At 43.4% G+C, this 21,103-nt stretch overlaps 1 protein-coding gene across 1 annotated transcript in view; it reads left to right on the top strand.

Annotated features, from left to right (window-relative positions):
- Nucleotides 1-21,103, top strand: part of LOC115111440 (voltage-dependent N-type calcium channel subunit alpha-1B-like) — a 177,769-nt gene that overhangs the window by 133,946 nt on the left and 22,720 nt on the right. The window contains 13 exon segments of the mRNA XM_065011492.1: nucleotides 920-1,672; nucleotides 1,880-2,073; nucleotides 2,726-2,852; nucleotides 4,907-5,036; nucleotides 5,540-5,599; nucleotides 8,535-8,641; nucleotides 14,184-14,280; nucleotides 14,423-14,583; nucleotides 15,029-15,166; nucleotides 17,859-18,060; nucleotides 18,891-19,055; nucleotides 19,319-19,429; nucleotides 19,574-19,657. Coding sequence (XP_064867564.1) covers nucleotides 920-1,672; nucleotides 1,880-2,073; nucleotides 2,726-2,852; nucleotides 4,907-5,036; nucleotides 5,540-5,599; nucleotides 8,535-8,641; nucleotides 14,184-14,280; nucleotides 14,423-14,583; nucleotides 15,029-15,166; nucleotides 17,859-18,060; nucleotides 18,891-19,055; nucleotides 19,319-19,429; nucleotides 19,574-19,657 — 2,329 coding nt within the window.

The following is a 21,103-nucleotide window of genomic DNA, read 5'->3' as shown; positions in this document are numbered from 1 at the left end:
GGTGTATGTATACTTCCGACTTCAACTGTATATAGTTGTCATGCTGTTGTAGGAAAGTTAATTCTGTTTTATACACAGCAAAGGAAGTAATGTATGATCTATTGGAATACGTGTGGTAGGAAGACTACTGATTTAGAATGCATGTGTTCAACCATTTCAAAATACTCTAAAGACACGCAAATGAAGCATGTCAGAGCATGGCCTTGGTCTACCATGCTTGGCCTGTCCATAAAGGCTTTCTTTTTACCTGTGGTAATGGAGTGGGAACAGGCTGTTTTGCTGTGAAGAAACCTTCATCATACTTGTGTGACAATACAGAGGCGGATGCAAGATGCAAGCAACGATGGTTTAATGAATACAGTTTACAGCAGCAACAGGACAGACAGACTGTACTCAGACGGAATCAGACCCAGGGACTAGGGCGCATCTTCCTATGATAGCGTGCTGAGAAATCCAGGGGAGTGTGTCCGGATGGGTAGGAAGGAGCACAACAGATAATCCACACAAGGGCGGCGAGAGATGAGCACGGACACACGACACAACCTCAGGGAAGTAACAACGATCTGACAACAAGAAACACTGGTTACAGAACATATAAAGGGAAGATAAGTGATTCCAGCTGGCGCAGACAATCAGGCCGAGATTGGGAACCACGCCCACACAAACGAGAGAGAGAGAGAGAGAGAGAGAGAGAAAAGGAGGCAGTGGATTCATGAACCGTGACAACTTGCATGCTGTATATAATTCAGCATGCAGGAGTTTTATGTCTTCTGATATGTGATGTATTCCATAATTCTGTTTTTATCCTTCTCTTCAAATACATCAAATACATGTAACTCATGCAGTAAAGGAGAGCTTTTCAGTGTACCCTATTAAAGGTGAACTACCTTGTCCCTCTGCTCTGTCTGTCCACCTGCAGTATGGAGCAGCAGAAGTCTCTGAAGATGATGTCAGTGTGGGAGCAGCGCACCACTCAGCTGAGGAGACACAACCTGCGGGCCAGCAGTGAGGCCCTGTACAGCGAGCTGGACCCTGAGGAGAGGCTACGCATGTCCTCCGCCCTGCACATCCGCCCTGACATGAAGACCCACCTGGACCGGCCCCTGGTTGTGGAGCCCCACGATGGCCCCGGCCCCATGGGCTACCTCAAGCCCTGGACCCCTGAGGAGACAGATAACCCTGGGGACCCAGCCAGCCCCCAGCCACGTAGGCGCCACCGGGACAGGGAGAGACCCATCGACAAGGCCAATGAGATTGGAGATTCAGGCAAAGAGGGTAGGCACCATGTCCATCACAGTCGCAGCAAGGACCCCAACGGGACTCGGTGCAAGGAGGGGAAGAGTGAGCGGTCGCACAGCCGAGAGGGTGGCAGGAGGCACCACCAGCAGACCTCAGTGGACGAGGGAGGTGGAGGGGGAACTGGGACGGGAGAGAGAGAGCACCGCCACCACCACTCCCACAGACAGGCCAGAGAGGGTAATGGCACTGTCAACAGCGGACGCAAGGATGAGCGCAGGTCACGCCACAAAGATGGCCGCTCGGGAGAGATATGCTCCAGGGGAGAGAACAGGGCCAATGGGGAGAGGAGGAGACAGAAGACCCACAGTTACAGGGGCAAGTCCACACTGGAGGGAGAGGAGCACAGTGAGCAGGAGAGGGGGAAGGGCCACAGGTAAGACTGTCTCAGTCCCTGGCTCTCTCTCTTACGTCTCCAGATGACTTCTGCATGACTATATTCGTTAACTACTGCAAATCTATATGGCATATCATTTTGCAATGATGAAAGCATATCCCATAACGTTATTTTAAAGGAACAGATGTCTACTTAGTACCAGAGATCAATGAGTTTTGCTCTATGGTCATTTCCTCTGTTTCCCAGGGACAGATATGTGGAATCTGAGGGCGACTCCATGGCCACTAGCACCCAGCAGGACCCTGGAGATCAGAGGTGGGGCACAGAGATACCTGAAGACTCAGACAACCAGAGGAATGTCAGACGGACAGGACGGACGGCCATCCACATCCCCCCTGTCACCATCACCTCCCCGCCTGGGGAGACCACCCTTATCCCCAGTCAGTACCAACCTTAACCCTAACACTCATCCCCAGTCAGTACCAACCTTAACCCTAACACTCATCCCCAGTCAGTACCAACCTTAACCCTAACACTCATCCCCAGTCAGTACCAACAATAACCCTAACACTCATCCCCAGTCAGTACCAACCTTAACCCTAACACTCATCCCCAGTCAGTACCAACCTTAACCCTAACACTCATCCCCAGTCAGTACCAACCTTAACCCTAACACTCATCCCCAGTCAGTACCAACCTTAACCCTAACACTCATCCCCAGTCAGTACCAACAATAACCCTAACACTCATCCCCAGTCAGTACCAACAATAACCCTAACACTCATCCCCAGTCAGTACCAACAATAACCCTAACACTCATCCCCAGTCAGTACCAACAATAACCCTAACACTCATCCCCAGTCAGTACCAACAATAACCCTAACACTCATCCCCAGTCAGTACCAACAATAACCCTAACACTCATCCCCAGTCAGTACCAACCTTAACTCTAACACTCATCCCCAGTCAGTACCAACCTTAACCCTAACACTCATCCCCAGTCAGTTTCGTAAATCTATTTTCACTCTAGTACTGTTAGTTCAGTGTCCTGTGTTGCTGAGGTGTATCTAAAGCTTTGTATATGTGTCCCAGTGAACAGTATAGACTGTGAGACCATACCTATGAACAAGGAGAAGAAGACCCTGGAGGCGTTGACTCGGACCGGACCCAGACCCATCCTCCCCTACAGTTCCATGTTTGTGTTTGGCCAGACCAACATGTGAGTGGGTCACGTGGCGTGGGCAGCTCTATACTATATGCTACACAACTCATACCATTCAAACCACACGCACTCTGCCGTCCATGAGAACATTGTCACATGGTCCCACTTTTAAATCCTGTTAACATTATAGTGCATATCTTAAAGGCAATTGACTAGCACTTTCCTTTAAATCCACACACTCACTCAAATGTCCATCTTTGTAGATTTCCTGTAAACCTTTGCATAAACCTACGATCAATTAACAGCAAACTGTGATAGCCTGTATATGCAGCCAGCCATTGTGTTAGCCTTTTGTTATAGTGTTGACTATCATTCATATGTCATCATATCATCACTGTATATTATCAAATCAATTCTCTATGTGTAATTTAATTACGCAATTTAAACTAATCATGTAACTTTAATTAACTAGGAAGTCGGGGCACCACGGGAATATGTTGTTTATAGAGTTTCAATTTCCCGAATATAACTCTTCTGATATTTTCATGTCTTATCGATTACATTCACGTATTAATGGATTATTACCTCATCAGTCATATTCTGAATGTCTCAAACCCTTGGCTATCTGCTCGAAACCTAGCCTAGATAATGAATCAGCAATATACAAATTGGCTTAATTAGTTATTTACTAACTAACTTAATCAATCACAGAATTCCATAAACACACACACAAATAGGTCATACATTGGTTACTGACTTGATAGAAAAGTCCCTAGTGGGCTAAGCCGATATGACGGCTTGGTAGACAATGAAAGGGGGTGGGGACACTCAAGAGCGGGAAACTCAGAGAGGATAACTACACTCATAGCAATTGCTAATACTTTGAACATGAACAACCGCTCATTTGAAAATAAATTGCAATTTACCATTTTTGGCTGTCCCTCTCTGCGATCGCCGGTCCGTCTGCTGGATAGTCAGTCTACAGGAAGCCTCTGGTTTGTCCACCAGAGATCAGAGTCCCTCGGAGTTTTAGGTTGTTATAATGGATACTTCAGAGTCCCATTCAGAAATGTTCTTAGATTGGATGCGTTTACCAGACTAAAGTATCTAAACAGCTGCAGCCTGAATAATTGTTCTTTAGTTTGTAGATTTCTTAGCCATTTCAATGTGGGGACCTCGTCCCTGCGTTTTTGACTCTTGTAGAGTTGCCAACCATTTCAACGGGTAGCTACCGCTTCATGTTTTCTGGTCTTGTCCTTTGATAGAGTTGTAGTTCACCCGGCATGTTTTGATCTCTAGAGTGGTAGCCATTCCAACGTGGGGACCTCGTCTCGGGCGTTATCTTGACTCTAGTTTGTATTGCCAACCATTTCAACATGTAGCGACAGTGCCATATTTTCTGGTCTAATGTAAATTTTGTCACGAGTGGTTTTATACTCTGTGGAAGAAGGGGGCTTTCTATGACGCCAATGTAAATGTATGTACTCACGGGGGGCGTAGCCACTGACTAGTTAAACTTTATATGAAAACCCATCCTCTCATTTAGAAGGCTAACATCACATTTAATCTTTTCACAAATAGTTTCATATGTAATCATATACGTTTCACAACATTTAGATGTAAACCCCATAATTGAGAAGTGGACACAACCAAAGATACAATAATGTGTGTTTCCTGTCCTTCGAGAGGTCACCAAATGAAAAAACTCGACATGATTGTCCCTTAAGTGTCCACGGACCATTTCAACTGCTTGGAATACAGAAATACTGTTCAATTATTCAAACTTTTGATGTTCTAGTGTGTCTCTGTGTTCCAGAGTTTACATTCTAATCTCAAACACTACAGAGCATAGTATTTTACGACCGCCATAAAGTGGCCCCCTCCACCCTCCCTCTGCGAGAAAGAGAGGGCGCTGTAGAGCGGACACACTGCAACCTGATCCTTCAGGTCTTCACAGGAGAGTTATGACACTGTCTATATGCGGCCAGCCACTGTGATAGCCTGTCTATATGCAGCCAGCCATTACTAGGAACAGTGTTTACATTAGATGATGTCTCTCAGGTTAGCTATGTATATATTTCTCTCTCTCTCTTTCTCTCTGTCTTTTCCAGGGTGCGGCGTCTGTGTCATTACATTGTGAGCCTGCGGTACTTTGAGATGTGTATCCTGGTTGTGATATCTATGAGTAGCATTGCATTGGCTGCTGAGGACCCTGTCCAGGCCAACGCTCCACGCAACAATGTGAGTCTACACACACACACACACACACACACACACACACACCACGCACAGGCAGACATGCCAGACACACACACGTCCCCTCAATCTGGCAGCCATAGTCCGTACATCTACATGTACACCAGAGGGATGGACAACTTTGATGGGGGTGGGGGCCACAAAAAATCTGAGGTGCAGTCAGAGCGGGCCCTTTTGCTGACAAGTGCTAATTGAGTGACTGTCAGTGACTGACATACCGAGATAAAAACTGCTGATACACAACATTTTGGGGAAATTGATCTGCGGGCTGCCAGTTGCCCATCCCTGATTTATATCTACACTGTCATGACATCTCTGATGACTCAGTCGGAAAAATAATGACAGGTGTGACAACAAAGTTCTTCCAAATCGATCTGTAAGCAAGGAGAAGACCAGACAGCTGTTCAAATGAGCTGGAGGAATAATTAATTTTGCATGGCCTCTTAGCTGTGTTTTTTAGTTACTAATGCACTCACTCTCCTGTTCAGGTGCTCAAGTATCTGGACTACGTCTTTACGGGAGTTTTCACATTTGAGATGGTGATTAAGGTAAGAGCTTGGGTAGCATGTGATGTTTACTACATGCTAAATGACTGAACAAAAATGACATGTTTTCAGATCCTTTTGGCAGCTGTCTTAGTCTTCCACTATATTAGACTAGGATTGATTTCTTTGTTTTTCCCAAAGTTACTTCTATAGTTGTATTTCTATAGTTGTATTGCCACATCCCATGTTTAATTAAATGCATTACTAAGTGAGAGCCCTTTAATAATAATAATGTATTACTTTTCTATAGCACTTTTCATAGAATCTCAAAGTGCTTCAAGAGCAAAAAAAAACAAAGAAGCAATATATCATGACAGGTCAACCAAGTCTTTAACATCCAAAGATGGAGAGGGTCAGTTCATTGCTTGAGTGAAGGGAGCTGGACAGGGGAAGGTAGATGATGGTGATGGAGTCTGCTGATGATCTTGTAGAGGGCAAGTCTGGGAACCAGCCGGAGTCTTATAGCCACTGGACTTCTCCTCTTCCACTCTGTGTAGCATCTACTTGGGTGATGTCTCAGCAGCTTTGGGCGCCAGAAAGCTCACCACACAAAGTTCAGAGTAGTAGCCAGTTGTCCTCACTATGAGCCCTTGGCCTTAGCACGGCTGTATTCCTCTGTCTCCCATTCCTCTCATGCTTCAGGCGACTCCTCAAATGATGTTCTCAAAAGATCTGGAATTGGCAGCCAGGTGAAACAGATGTCCAGATGCATTTTCTTTAGCTAGTGTTGTGACTTTACTTTCATTAATCTAATGGCTGTTATTTATTTAATCCACTAACTATGTTGAATTGTAACTCAATTAAATGAATGATGTAACAATGAACTCATTAGGATTTAAGGCACCACAGAAGAAGTTGTTTAACAAGTTACCATCTCCCGAATGAAACTCGAGAAGATAGATAAGTTATTTATTGATAAGTAATTCATGAATCATTACCTCATATCAGTCTCATTCTGAACAGTTGTAACCTTATTGGATCTGCACAAATTGGTTGAATTATTTATTTACTAGCTAACTAAATAATAACACAGAATACACATACACACTTACATGAGACAAAGGTCCCTAGGCGACTGACAAGATATGCCGGCTTATTACACAGAGATGGAGAAGGGGGTGGGGAAAGTAGAGGGCGAGAGAAAAAGGGACATTTATTGTGGATACATTCTAGGACTGTCTTCACATTAATCATATACCTTGCACACAAACCGCCGCCTGTTTGGAAAAAATTCATAATGAATCTATGTACGAGTTGAATGCCGTTCGTTCATCGCTTACCTCGGTCGGAACCAAGCCCTCTCGGAAAGTTGTTTCGGTGAGCCTTTCCTGTGGGCCACTTGTACATGCTCTGATTGTCCACCAGAGAACACAATGTCCTTCTTCTTAGTTGTCTGGTCTCCAATGGGCTGTTTCCAAAGAACAGCTACTTAGCCGTACAAATTGATTGTTTGAGAGGGGAGTTTTCTTCTCCTCTTCCTCGGGTAGATAGTCAAAGTTCCAAACCACTTTACACGCACAGTTGCAGACTGGCGATGTCCTTGTCTTGTAAGTTAATTTTTGTATTGAGAGTTTGAGTTTCTTACGATTTCAACGTGTGTACAAAAGTCTCACGTCTTTCTGGTCTGACATGTTCATTCTTAGCCAGTCCTCAGCACTCTGGTCGAAAAGGGCTTTTCTGACCTCACTTGGGGCATGGCTACTTAATGTGCAAAGGACATCAAAAACCATTATCTCATTAGAAAACCAAAATCACATTCTTATCTTAACAAAAATAGTTGAATCATTCTTCATATTCTATTCACATCAGGTTGGATGAAAATGTGACAGCTAAAGGGGGTTTCCTTCCTTAGATACAGTATTTGGTTCACACAATATGACATTAGTTTTTTACATCTGACCATTTCCCACATTCGGATGTTAGAAATATTGTCCCCAGTGTAATTTTTGGACATTAGAGTTTTGGGCTGGCGGACAAAGACATTCCTTTGGTTGATACTAATTAGCCAAGAGAGTCCTCTGCTGCATACAATTTATGACCGGGCGTGAGGTGTCACAAAACCCCCACATCAATCTCTCCTCCCCTCTGCGGGTGAGAGGGGTTTGATAGAAGTTGATTAATTGAAAACCTGATCTTTGGACCCTCACAGGAGAGTCATGACACTAGCTAGCCAAGCCAAAAAGTGTTAACCAGTCAGTCTACTTGCAAATCCATGGCTCAAAAACTCCAGATATAAGCAATAAAAATGTGATGTTATCAACAAATTATAATTAAAAATATATATATATATATATTTAAAACACCAACAAATAAATGAAATATGTGCAAATTTAAAGGAGATCTGTGCTTAGGCTGCTACTAGGGCACCATGTCAACTGGTTGATGAAAAGGGCAGTGCAGTTAAAAACATGATTTTCTCATTTGTTCAATTATATTTCCACTCAAGGAGGTCGAAATAACACTCTGAAATTGTGAAAATGATGGGAATGCCCTTTCTTTTTTTATGCCTGGAATTTCATCCTCTTCAGGTGGGACGGAACTTTTAGCCCACATCATGATGTCAAAATGTGATCTGATTATAATAGACCAATGACTGTTCATCTGGGCAAGGGAGTGGGTTCTAGACTATCCTATGAGCCAGTCAGAGCTGTGTATGTAAATAACTTCAAATGTGTTTCCTGAAGCCCACATGATCAGACTGAGCATTTCAACGGACAAAGAGGTTCAGGGAAATATATGATAAAATATCTATTTTGGAGTTATTTTCATTCAAATAAACACACACAGTACAGTGTATTAGACATACAGTTATGATTTAAAAAGAAAATGACAAAGACTGCATGGGAGCTTTAATTTAATACATTTGGTGTAAGACTATGGGAGGTTCTGCCACACTCAGTGTACTGTAGCATCTAACCCTGCTCTCTGATTGGTCCAGATGGTTGACCTGGGCCTTCTGCTCCATCCTGGTTCTTACTTCAGAGATCTCTGGAACATTCTGGACTTCATTGTGGTCAGTGGAGCACTGGTGGCATTTGCATTTTCGTAAGTTTAATATTTTCTTACTAACATTCATAATCCCCCCCATTTAAAAAAAAGAAGAATTGCACACGTCAAATTTGAACAAAGAACTGATTCATTGCACTTTCCCAGACACTGGTTGTAAAATATGTATACATGCTGTGCATGCATTTTTACATACACTAGTTAGTCTGTAATTTCCCATCAGAGAAATTCCTTGCATCAGTACAATACTGTAGAATATCTACTCCTGAATAATGATGTATGTTACCTCTTACTGCTGCAATATTGTATTCATTATTGGCTCAGTTTTTGGTCCAACTGTTTTTGTTATGAGAATAGGGCCATTCAGTTGAAACACTTTGTTTACTCCTGTATATGCTTGCTAATGTTGCTGCTGCCTGGGGTATTGACTGAACTTACCATTAGTTCCATAAAAACACAATTGGAGAATAGGAATACCTAATGTCCTAGTCGTTTATATGCTGATAGAGCAACCGGTTGGTGTGTTTTGCAGTAGTAGGGGTTGTAATTGCGTTAAATTCACCTCCACAAAATGCCATATTTCATTGTGTGTGTGTGTGTGTGTGTGTGTGTGTGTGTGTGTGTGTGTGTGTGTGTGTGTGTGTGTGTGTGTGTGTGTGTGTGTGTGTGTGTGTGTGTACATGTGTTTTGTGTGCTATTGACTCAAAGTTCCTCTTCTGTTTCCTTGTGGCTTGGATCTCTTGAAGGAGCTTCATGGGGTAATGTTTTCACTCTCTTTCTCTCTCTCCCTCTCACACTCGCTCTCTCTCATCTTGCCTGTCTCTGTGTGTGAGAGGTAGCAGGGTCTATGCTCAATCATTGGGACACAATCATCTCTCTTTCTCTGCTGTTCATCTTTTCATAATCCACTTGTCTTCTCTCACATTCATCTGCTTGAACATAGATCATCTGTGGCGTCCATGTTCCTCTCTGCTACAGGGGACATGTCACCTCAGTGTTCATTCTCCTTGTCTCCTATCATGACTACATATTCACTTGGACTGCACTAGACAAATACATCTGTTGCTGTGATGAGAATGATCCTTCTACTCTATAGCAGCTCATGTTTTCATTACAAAACACACATAGTTAAGCAGTGACTACTAATACAAGGTAGTAAGAAAGAAAGCCATTTTCTCTGCATGGAACTTTACAGTGTCTTCAAAACTGGTGTCATCAAGGTTGGTGACTTCTTACTGTGACCAGACAGTTCCAGCCTCCATTCCCACTTGTGTGTTTGTTTACAACACCCTCCCCTAGCCACTCTGACAGACAGCCGGCCGTGTTGATGGATGGACATTATTCTTCCTGCATGTCTCGGACCTCATTCTCCATGTGATCCACTGCCTCATTGTGAGTGAACCGTACCGCCACGGCCATGTGTCACCCACTACTGTACACTGTCAGGGGACTCACGGTGCTAACTGCCTGGCTCAGTGATCTGCAGCTGTTGTTGTGTTGGATGCACCTCTTGACATCCATCCTGCTGCTACAAGCTGTGGAGCTAGCTGCCTTGAACGCCGCTCAGGAGATGTTGCAGGATGTGTTTTAGGGGAAGTTGCTTCCTTAAATCTCTCAACAACATGGCATTGTTCTGTCTTCCTTCAGACATTCCTCATCTGTCAGGTGCCCTCTGTCTATTAGATACTGTATGCCTGATCGTACAGAAGAAACAAACTGTTATTTGTGCAACCCAAACAAGTGGCAGGAGTGTCTTCTTGGCAAATATAACTTGATTTGTGTCTGTTTTATGAACATTGCCTTGAACAATGAAAGCCATTATTCTACCCAATTATCCTTGATAAAGTGTCATTATGGTGTCGTGGAAATTTCCTCTATTTACCAAATCATGGGAGCAAACCACACACACAAGTCAGAGTTAGTTATCAAAGTCCATCTTTAATTATATGAGCTCTATCACAAGCCTGTGACTCTCAGGTAATTCAGTGTCTCTCAGTGAATTCTCTGAGAGCCCCCTCTGCATTGCAACTGCGATCCTTTAATAGCAAAGAACACACATGGTCAGACAGCATAGACATAATAAATCGTTCAGCTTTGTCTACTTACTCAAACCCCAGAACCATAAACCAATCCTCCATATCAACAGGCATATATCAAATTGTCATTTAGATACAACCAATTCTAAATACAACCAATCCTGGACAAACTCATGGAGAGGAGAGTGAGGCTATAGGTTAAGATAAAAGGGAGCATGAGAATGATTCCAGACACTGCCATCCTCCTTTTCCCCGATGGGAAAAGTAGGGAGTGACTCCACACAGACACAGTGGAGCAAAAGATATGTTTACACATGATGACACTTTGACCTCTCCCCTCTCTGCGGCCCATGCAACTTAGTCTTGACATAGAACAGATAACTGCAACCTCGCCACAGTATTATACAAAAATACCATTCTGATGAGAAGTAACTTACAAACATATGATGAATATAAAACATCTTACCTATGTTACCAACAAATTCGGATTATTTCCACAACAATGGCCTAAAATGCAATGTGGCATAGGGCCTTTTCTAGTTGGATCAGATCCTCTCACTTCCACAACAGCATTCAACTGTCTGTTACTGACAAATGAGTACTACAGCAAACAAGAAACATCTGTTTGATATATTATAGGCCCATCTCCATTCATAATATTGTATTGTTTAGATTGTACCTGTTTATGCAAACCTATTCATATTTTCTTTGTGTTGGAAGTCGCCATAATTGTGCTCTGTACTTTGTGTTTTTTTCGCTGTTTTCCCCATCAGACCGCCACAAGGTGTGCCCAGGTGGGGACCCCCTCTCCCCTCTCCCCTCTACCCCTCTTTCTTCTTCTTAGACCAGGATCACGTCTCTAAACCTGTATGAGTAAAGGGTTTCCTTTACAGACAAGGAGCCTTTGCCATCTCACTCTGATAGCTTTCAATATAAACCTCTCTCTCCAATTTGACTGTAACTGGAGACTCAAGTACAACGTGTTCATAATTGATGCTTGGCCTAAATTCCAGCATCAACACTGGCTATACTTGCAATTATAATCATTATGTAGACTCTTAGTATTTATTTTCACTCGTTTATGCCCAAGTCAAATATTCTCAGCTAATGTAAACACACATTCATGCTTATTCTGTTAACTCTTTTCTCTAGGTGACCCACCAAGCAGGGCCCTATCAGTGCACACATTAAAACATAGTACAGTCTGGTTTCACAGGGACAGAGGGAGAATCTAAGACTACCATTAGAGTAGTGGTAAAAATAGCTGGTGCTGAGACAGAGCATGATGGTTATTTTGGCTGACAGTTTTGGTTCTCCTTCCAGGGAGATGAAGTATGCTACAGACCAGCCACCTGTACCTGATAATGATGTCTTCATTAAATATTTAGCCAGCTTCTCTCATAGCTGCCACCATCCAGACCCTGCAGAAAACTCCAAACGCTCCCAATGAACCTCCCAAGTCACACGTGTTTTTCTACAAACTGATCAGACGTTCTTTGAAAGCTATCAGAATGTCATGTGTGGTTTGTCATGTGTGGGTGTTGTGTGATCTCAAACCACAGGCTCTATTTACTGTGAAAGCATGCTGGACTAATGTGCATCAGAGCATGAACGTTGCATGCTGCTGTGGTAGAGTAGAGCTATAACAGAGCCTCTGGGAGGGAGGAACCACACCATCATATTACTTGACCATGCTATGTTGGGAATACGAGAGTTACAGGATGGCTTTTATTCCCAGTTGAATGGGAAGTGATCTGTGTGTGTGTGTGTGTGTGTGTGTGTGTGTGTGTGTGTGTGTGTGTGTGTGTGTGTGTGTGTGTGTGTGTGTGTGTGTGTGTGTGTGCGTGCGTGCGTGCGTGCGTGCGTGCGTGCGTGCGTGCGTGCGTGCGTGCGTGCGTGCGTGCGTGCGTGCGTGCGTGCGATTCCAGCTGCCGGCCGACAGAGAGGAGGCAGGGTAGGGAAGGGGAAGATGTGGTGTGTTGGCAAATGTGTTGCTTTCCTCCTCCTGGACTGTATTGTTGGTGCATGTTAGTCATTAGAGGACGAAGTGTTTTTACAAGTCTCTCTTTATCAGTTGGTGAGAAACACAGGTTACGGACAGTGACTGCTGTGTAGGATTGACTTTAACAACAGATGAATTCACGTGGTATTTAAGAGTCATCTCTTCAAATTTAGAAAGACAGAGATGAGATGAAGTGACATGGGTGTGGAACATTTTACCCTGTGTTATGATATAGAAGTTGACATTTCTTGATGTGAAGTATCACATACTGATCATGTCTGGTTATTTATGTGTTGTTGACTGTTTATTGGGGTCATTGAAATCCCTCATTGTTTCACAAATGGGATGCTTTACCTTAAATCATTGCCATTTTGTGTACTGTACAATACATTGGGACATGATTTTGCACCATGATTTTAGATAACATGCAATATGTTCTATCACTGTTCTATTGTATTTCGTTTGGAGATGCCTGCATTGTGAGGCATTTGCTATTCCCACAGCTCCCCAAGGTGCTGATTCAGCAAGAGCTTTTCTGAGTCTGTAGGGAACATTAATGTACACAGAGTGTTAATGGGATTCTGCTCAGAATTCTTGACGTCGGTTCAGAAGATTTTCTGTTCTTCCACCCACTGTGTCTGAGAAAGTCTATTAAATCACTTGCTCCTGTATTTCCCCATCAGTCTCAATACTCTACACACTCATTTACATCCTTTCCTCTTTTCCCTCAGTCGCCTGTCTGTCTCACCATCCCAGCTTAACGACTTAGCAAGGATGTGTGTATGAAACAGCATTGGTTCCTTTAAAAATAAACATCACTGTTTCTTTTGTATCACTGGTTAGCGGTTATTCTGCAGAAATCTGATGCACAGTCTATAGCTGGTATTTACTTGATTTGTTGTCTGGTATTATTTGCATGGAGAAATATGTGTTGAGATATAATCTTCGGAGAAGGTGTATTTATCTGCATGCTATAAATCCAGAAAGTGTCTAATTTTCTCATGTAATCCAGGATTACATGCTACGCCTATCTGAATGATTTGGAGAGGCATGATCCTATGTGAGATTACTAATCCATTCTCAGTTGGGGCTGGGTGCTTGGTTGTCACAGACAATGTACCATCCTAAGGGCATCTATAGCTTTGACAAACATGTTTATACCCATGTATTATGCCTTGTATCTTTCGACCACAAATCATTCTGAATGTCTTGTATAGAATACAATGTATTTAAAGTAGTGGGAGATGGGAGGATAGTACCATCCGTTCTCCTACTAAATATTTCCTGTCACGTTTGGTCAAGACCTCTAGATAGCATTCTTCAAACACTTTGTTTATTAGTCGAAACCTTACAATTCATGAAACATTTAAAACCAACAGTGATTTATCAACAAGCTACTGATTTCTGTCACAAGTAGTTTGCCTCTTTTGTAATGCAATTGTTGTTTGAGCAGTTTCTGTACACAACTATCTTCTCACAGGGTTTAGCGGTTGAGTGATGACCTTACAGGTGTGTTGTCTAACTTAGTGTTTTTCTTGTGCAGAGGGTCCAAAGGAAAGGACATCAGCACCATCAAGTCCCTCAGAGTTCTGCGAGTCTTACGGCCCCTCAAGACCATCAAGCGCCTGCCAAAGCTGAAGGTACAGTATGGACTTACACTGCTCTACAGTCACACGTATTCACTGCTGTTGTCAGAACATAATCATCAGTGTGTACAGTATCTAATCCAAACCCATGTTTCTGTGTGTGTGTGTTTGTGTGTGTGTGTGTGTCCTCTCTCAGGCTGTGTTTGACTGTGTGGTCAACTCCCTGAAGAACGTCTTCAACATTCTCATTGTCTACATGCTCTTCATGTTCATCTTCGCTGTCATCGCTGTGCAACTGTTCAAGGGGAAGTTCTTCTACTGCTCCGATGAGTCCAAGGCACTGGAGAAGGACTGCAGGTAGTTCTACAGCATTATGAAATGAAACAGGAGAAGGCATACAGTATGAACATCGTTGGCACCAAGGCACTGGGCCCAACAGTCTGATAGAGCAAACCATGTAATAACGGTAACAGCTCAGGGGAGGGCTCCCCCTCCAAGGCAGCTGTGGTGGTACAGCCCTGCCTGGCTCTGGCTTGCAGCTTTGAATGCCGCTATGCCAGTGTACAATTACTGTATCTTCCCCAATAGAGAGAAGCACAGCCCAGTGCTGCTTTGAAAATGATTGCAGTAATTATGTGTTTTTGTTTGAGGATCCTATTGATTTTTCACAGGGACATGGTGTTTTGTCAGTCTATAATCAAAATAGTATCTGAGTATTTATATTTGTGTATGTGTTCATGTGTGCAGTAAGTTGTTCTCCCTCTCCCCTCCCCCTGTTTCTCTCTCTCTCTCCCCTAAACAGAGGTCATTTCCTGGACTACGATAAGGATGAGGTGGCCGCCCAGCCTCGGGTGTGGAAGAAGTATGAGTTCCACTATGACAACGTGCTGTGGGCCTTCCTCACTCTCTTCACTGTGTCCACCGGAGAGGGCTGGCCCGAGTAAGTCCACTTTCCAGGTTCCTTTTGAGTTGCTCTGTAAAGTTGAGGTCTCTGGTGGACTGGTTGCTCTCAGACAGACCGGTAGTAGAATGGGTAAATGGGCCTGGGGATATGTTCTGAGAATGTGCTGTAGCTCTCAGGCAGATACACAGACAGACAGACTGACCGACAGACTGACATTAGAACAGTAGACTGTGAATAAGCCTGCCCTGGGGATATGTTCTGAGAATGTGCTGTGCTAGTCTCTGTAATTGTCTCAAATAACTAATCTATATAAGAACATAATTAAAACTGCAGGCAAAATATTTACCATGAAAGATTCTTAAGCAAACAACCCAATGATTAATTGGGAGTCAGATGAACTACTGTTCTGTGGTTGAGGAAATGCATCCGCAAGTGAGATTAGGAGGCTGCAGACTGCCCAGAATAAAGCAGCAAGGATTGTTCTAAGGTAGAAATTTGATTATTCTGTTGTAGTCATGCACAATGCTCTTGGGTGGTCATCAATCAACAAGATTATTGGAAAAAAACATGCTTATTTGATTTCATAATGTACATCATTTAAATGGCCAAACTCCATTCACAACAGGATTCATTTGGTAAGAGACACATTCAGGTAATACTAGGAATAGATTGTCCACCACATACAGTATGTCTGATCCTGGCAGAGAAGAGAAATAGGCAAAATAACATTTAGATTCAGAGCATCAAAGAAAAATGAATAATTTATCTGAGCAAACCAGAAACCTATCCATATATAAATTCAAACAATACTATAGAGCCACTTACATATAATAAATTGGAAGATTGTGCATGACTACGGTAGATGAAGGAACCAATTTATATTTTCAGTGTCACAGTATTTATCTGGTCAATATGTCAGTTTGTAACCGTGTGTTATATGTGAAAATATGATTGTATTATAAATTGTATTTTAATGTTTAAGGACTTAGTCCGAATGAGGACAAAATGAGATTAAAATAAAATCAAGCAAAGTGTGCCAGCTTGTCGGGTCAGCACACCAGAGTGCCTTCTGTGCAATTTCCAGCCTGTCCATAATTCTCCTTCTTATTCCAGCTCCTCTGTCCTCCTCAATGAAATCATTGAATTAGCTATGTTATGAAACAATCCAGTGATTTATGATACGTCAAAATGAAGTCCATTAAAAAGACAGTCCTCGTGACCTGGAGGGCTAGGGTTTAGTGGCCAGTCTCTCTCTCTCTCACTCAGCTGGACTTTTACTGTAAGGACCATCTTAACACGGTCCTCGTGACCTGGAGGGCTTAGGGTTTAGTGGCCAGTCTCTCTCTCTCTCACTCAGCTGGACTTTTACTGTAAGGACCATCTTAACACGGTCCTCATGACCTGGAGGGCTTAGGGTTTAGTGGCCAGTCTCTCTCTCTCTCACTCAGCTGGACTTTTACTGTAAGGACCATCTTAACACGGTCCTCATGACCTGGAGAGCTTAGGGTTTAGTGGCCAGTCTCTCTCTCTCTCACTCAGCTGGACTTTTACTGTAAGGACCATCTTAACACGGTCCTCATGACCTGGAGGGCTTAGGGTTAGTGGCCAGTCTCTCTCTCTCTCACTCAGCTGGACTTTTACTGTAAGGACCATCTTAACACGGTCCTCATGACCTGGAGGGCTTAGGGTTTAGTGGCCAGTCTCTCTCTCTCTCACTCAGCTGGACTTTTACTGTAAGGACCATCTTAACACGGTCCTCGTGACCTGGAGGGCTTAGGGTTTAGTGGCCAGTCTCTCTCTCTCTCACTCAGCTGGACTTTTACTGTAAGGACCATCTTAACACGGTCCTCATGACCTGGAGAGCTTAGGGTTTAGTGGCCAGTCTCTCTCTCTCTCACTCAGCTGGACTTTTACTGTAAGGACCATCTTAACACGGTCCTCGTGACCTGGAGGGCTTAGGGTTTAGTGGCCAGTCTCTCTCTCTCACTCAGCTGGACTTTTACTGTAAGGACCATCTTAACACGGTCCTCATGACCTGGAGGGCTTAGGGTTTAGTGGCCAGTCTCTCTCTCTCTCACTCAGCTGGACTTTTACTGTAAGGACCATCTTAACACGGTCCTCGTGACCTGGAGGGCTTAGGGTTTAGTGGCCAGTCTCTCTCTCTCTCACTCAGCTGGACTTTTACTGTAAGGACCATCTTAACACGGTCCTCATGACCTGGAGAGCTTAGGGTTTAGTGGCCAGTCTCTCTCTCTCTCACTCAGCTGGACTTTTACTGTAAGGACCATCTTAACACGGTCCTCATGACCTGGAGAGCTTAGGGTTTAGTGGCCAGTCTCTCTCTCTCTCACTCAGCTGGACTTTTACTGTAAGGACCATCTTAACACGGTCCTCATGACCTGGAGGGCTTAGGGTTAGTGGCCAGTCTCTCTCTCTCTCACTCAGCTGGACTTTTACTGTAAGGACCATCTTAACACGGCAGATGAAAATTAACCTTTGTATCAGCAACGTTGAACATTAATCACATACCTATTACATTTTAACAAAGGATTTTAATTGCCTATGTCCCTAATTTTAGATATTGAACTTTAAATAGTTGAACCGTTTCCAGTTAGGTTTTAGTCATATTGTAGTTACTGTAGGAAACTTGGTAGCAGTTTAACCAAAGCTGACTGTTGTTGTGGGTGGTTCCATATATTGACAGCATGGTTCCTGTGTTCCTCTCCAGTGTTCTGAAGCACTCTGTGGACGCTACCTTTGAGGACCAGGGTCCCAGTCCAGGCTACCGTATAGAGATCTCCATCTTCTACGTGGTCTACTTCGTGGTCTTTCCCTTCTTCTTCGTCAACATCTTTGTGGCCTTGATCATCATTACCTTCCAGGAGCAGGGGGACAAGGCCATGTCAGAGTGCAGCCTGGAGAAAAACGAGGTACAGCACGGGCGATAACTCACTTTGAAGCAAAGCAATAACAATTCGTATTTCTTCCAAGTATACTTTCTTCATTTGTGACGTGTTGGTCATCAGTGCCCTGTGCAGTGCAAAGCTCACGATGCTCTGTAGATGTTACCATCCTTATATAATGCTGAGTACTCAGTGCAGGTACAGTCTTTCTCTCACTGCTGCTGCTGTTTTTTATGCTGGGTTCAGTTGTGCGTGTTGAGTCGGAGAGGCTGCAGTGGATCCTGCAGTAGCAACAGATGCAGTACAGCCTACTTGGTGAGCGCCAGTGTGACAGGTCCCCGATTCATTCTGGAGCCCCATCTGTGGTTCCACAGGCGGACACCAACCCAGCGAGTCATCCCCTATCCCCCTTCCTCATTTCTACCAGGACCCCATTAGGCAACCACAGATAGATATAGAGTTTCTCCCTCTGTCCCTATTCTGAACTAACACAACAGATACGTCTCCCTGTGTCTGTTTGTTTGCTAACCTAACCTGACTCGGCTAACTGGAGCCAGAGTACAGCCAGGAGGAACTAGCCATGTATCCATCCTCTGGATTCAGACATCTCCTCTGCACATGGCTCTGATAGAATCAGGACTCTCTGCTTGCTGTCTCGTAAGATATGAGTTGTTTTCTTCACAGTATTGCCGTCTGAGTTGATGACACAGATTCAGTGGTCCTGATGAAGGTGATGGTTGAAAGAGTGATGGATTGATAACTGGTGATTGGTGCTGATGGTCATGATGATGAGGAAATGGATGGTGAATTTGAAAGGGAACATAGGACGCATGTCATTTCCGTCTCGTTCTTTTCAGAGGGCCTGCATTGACTTCGCCATCAACGCCAAGCCACTGACGCGTTACATGCCAGAGAACGTGGAGTCCTTCCAGTACCGGATGTGGAAGTTTGTGGTGTCACCCCCGTTTGAGTACGCCATTATGATCATGATCGCCCTGAACACCGTGGTGCTCATGATGAAGGTTGGTACAGTCCATCACAGTCACAAAAAAATACAGTAGGATATAACTATGGCCTGGAGATTTTCCTTGTCTGATCGAGTGGTCAGGAAAAACTCCTATTCACACAGTGTTGATGTTTTAGGAGGTATATTAGCTATCTGCTTATTAAGTTTCTCGTTCTCTCCCTCTCTCTCTTTCACACACTCTCTCTCTCTCTCGCTCTCTCTCTCACACACTCTTTCTCACTCTCACTCTATCTCACTCCCTCACCCACCCTGCACCAGTTCCATGGAGCTCCAGACTTCTACGAGGCCATGTTGAAGCACTTCAACATCGTCTTCACTGCCCTCTTCTCTCTGGAGTGTATTCTGAAGATCATCGCCTTCGGACCACTGGTGGGTTTATACTGTCCTCCTTCCTCTTTATCTGCATGCTATCAATATGGCAAAGGTTATCAATGATTTGAAGGTGATTGATGATTTGAAGGTGCACTGCATGCCTTGAGTTTGTGAGTGATTTTCAATCCCTTCTCGTTCCAGAACTACCTGAAGGATGCCTGGAACGTGTTTGACTTTGTGACCGTGCTGGGAAGTATAACTGACATTGTGGTCACAGAAATCAATGTAAGCTACGTAAGAAATCAGCAGAGCGAAAATTTGGTGTCAAACGGTTTTGTTACATTTTTGTCGTCTGTGGTGTATATAAAGTATTATATTTGGATGCAAACCAAAATTAGATACATTTCAACTCTATATCTGCCATAGTGTCTTATTTTTAAGCTCGTAACCATTTGTGTGAGGTTGTATACTTTTGTTTCAAAGTAGATTTGTTTAAGACGAGCAAGAAACACTCTGTGTGGCCCTGATTTATCCCACTGCAGTAAAAGGTTAACAAGGCAAAGTATTGATAGTTTAGTGACATGCAGAGACATAAGGCTGTATAGACAGTTTGTGTAAACAGAGTCGGCTTGACCTGTACACAGGCTCAACCCTGATGTGCTGAATAGCCGTCTCAGCAAAGATGGCTTAGCTCAGGCCCAGAGGATGAGAGAAGGAGATAAAGAGTTTGTGAACAGAGCTACATGTTAACAGTATTGATTCTTCACTGATGCCTGATATGGGCTCTGAGTGAGAACGTGAGGCAGTTCAGCTGAGTGCAACAGGGAATGGGATTTGTGTGTATCATTATCATCTCCTAGTCATATTATGAGCAAATCTATGTGAATGCTTCAACATGTTTCTGTCAGTCCCTGTAGTACTTTTTAATGTTCTCCTACTGTAGTGATACAATATCTTTATCTGTCCAGTATCCTACAGTATCTGTATCATTGTCCAATGCTCTGACTGATTTAAGTGTGTGTTTTGAGCTTACAGGCTTTGTCATTACTGTTTCTATTTTTCTCTCTTTTCCTTGTTTCTCTCTCTGTCTTTCTTTCTCTCCCTCTCCCTGTCCCTCTTTCTGCATTGTCCTCTTGTTGAATGTCTTCACTGATGTGCCCACCATCGGCTAAACAACTGCTCTTATAGACAACGGTGAGTGCAGTGGTGTAAAAATACTTTCAAGTACTACAGAAGTAGTTTTTTGGGGTATCTGTACTTTACTATTTATATTTTTGACCACTTTTACTACATTCCTAAAGAAAATTATGTACTTTTTACTCTATACATTTATCCTGACACCCAAAAGTACTCGTTACATTTTGAATGCTTAGCAGGACAGGAAAATTCGACAAATTCATGCACTTATCAAGAGAACATCCCTGGTCATCGCTATTGCCTCTGATCTGGTGGACTCACTAAACACTTATGCATCGTTTATAAATTATGTCTGAGTGTTGGAGTGTTCCCCTGGCTATCCGTAAATTTAAAAAACTAGACAATGTGGCCGTCTGGTTTGCTTAATATTATACTTTTACTTTCAATACTTAAGGATATTTTAGCAATTACATTTACTTTTGATACTTAAGTATATTTTACTGGGTGACTTTCTCTTTTACTTGAGTCATTTTCTATGAAGGTATATTTACTTTTACTCAAGTATGACATGTGGGTACTTTTTCCACCACGGGG

This window comes from Oncorhynchus nerka, linkage group LG27 (assembly GCF_034236695.1).
Source record: "Oncorhynchus nerka isolate Pitt River linkage group LG27, Oner_Uvic_2.0, whole genome shotgun sequence".
Classification (NCBI taxonomy): Eukaryota; Metazoa; Chordata; class Actinopteri; order Salmoniformes; family Salmonidae; genus Oncorhynchus; species Oncorhynchus nerka.
The sequence above is the reverse complement of the archived record's forward strand: the minus strand, read 5'-3'. Positions and strand labels throughout refer to the sequence as shown.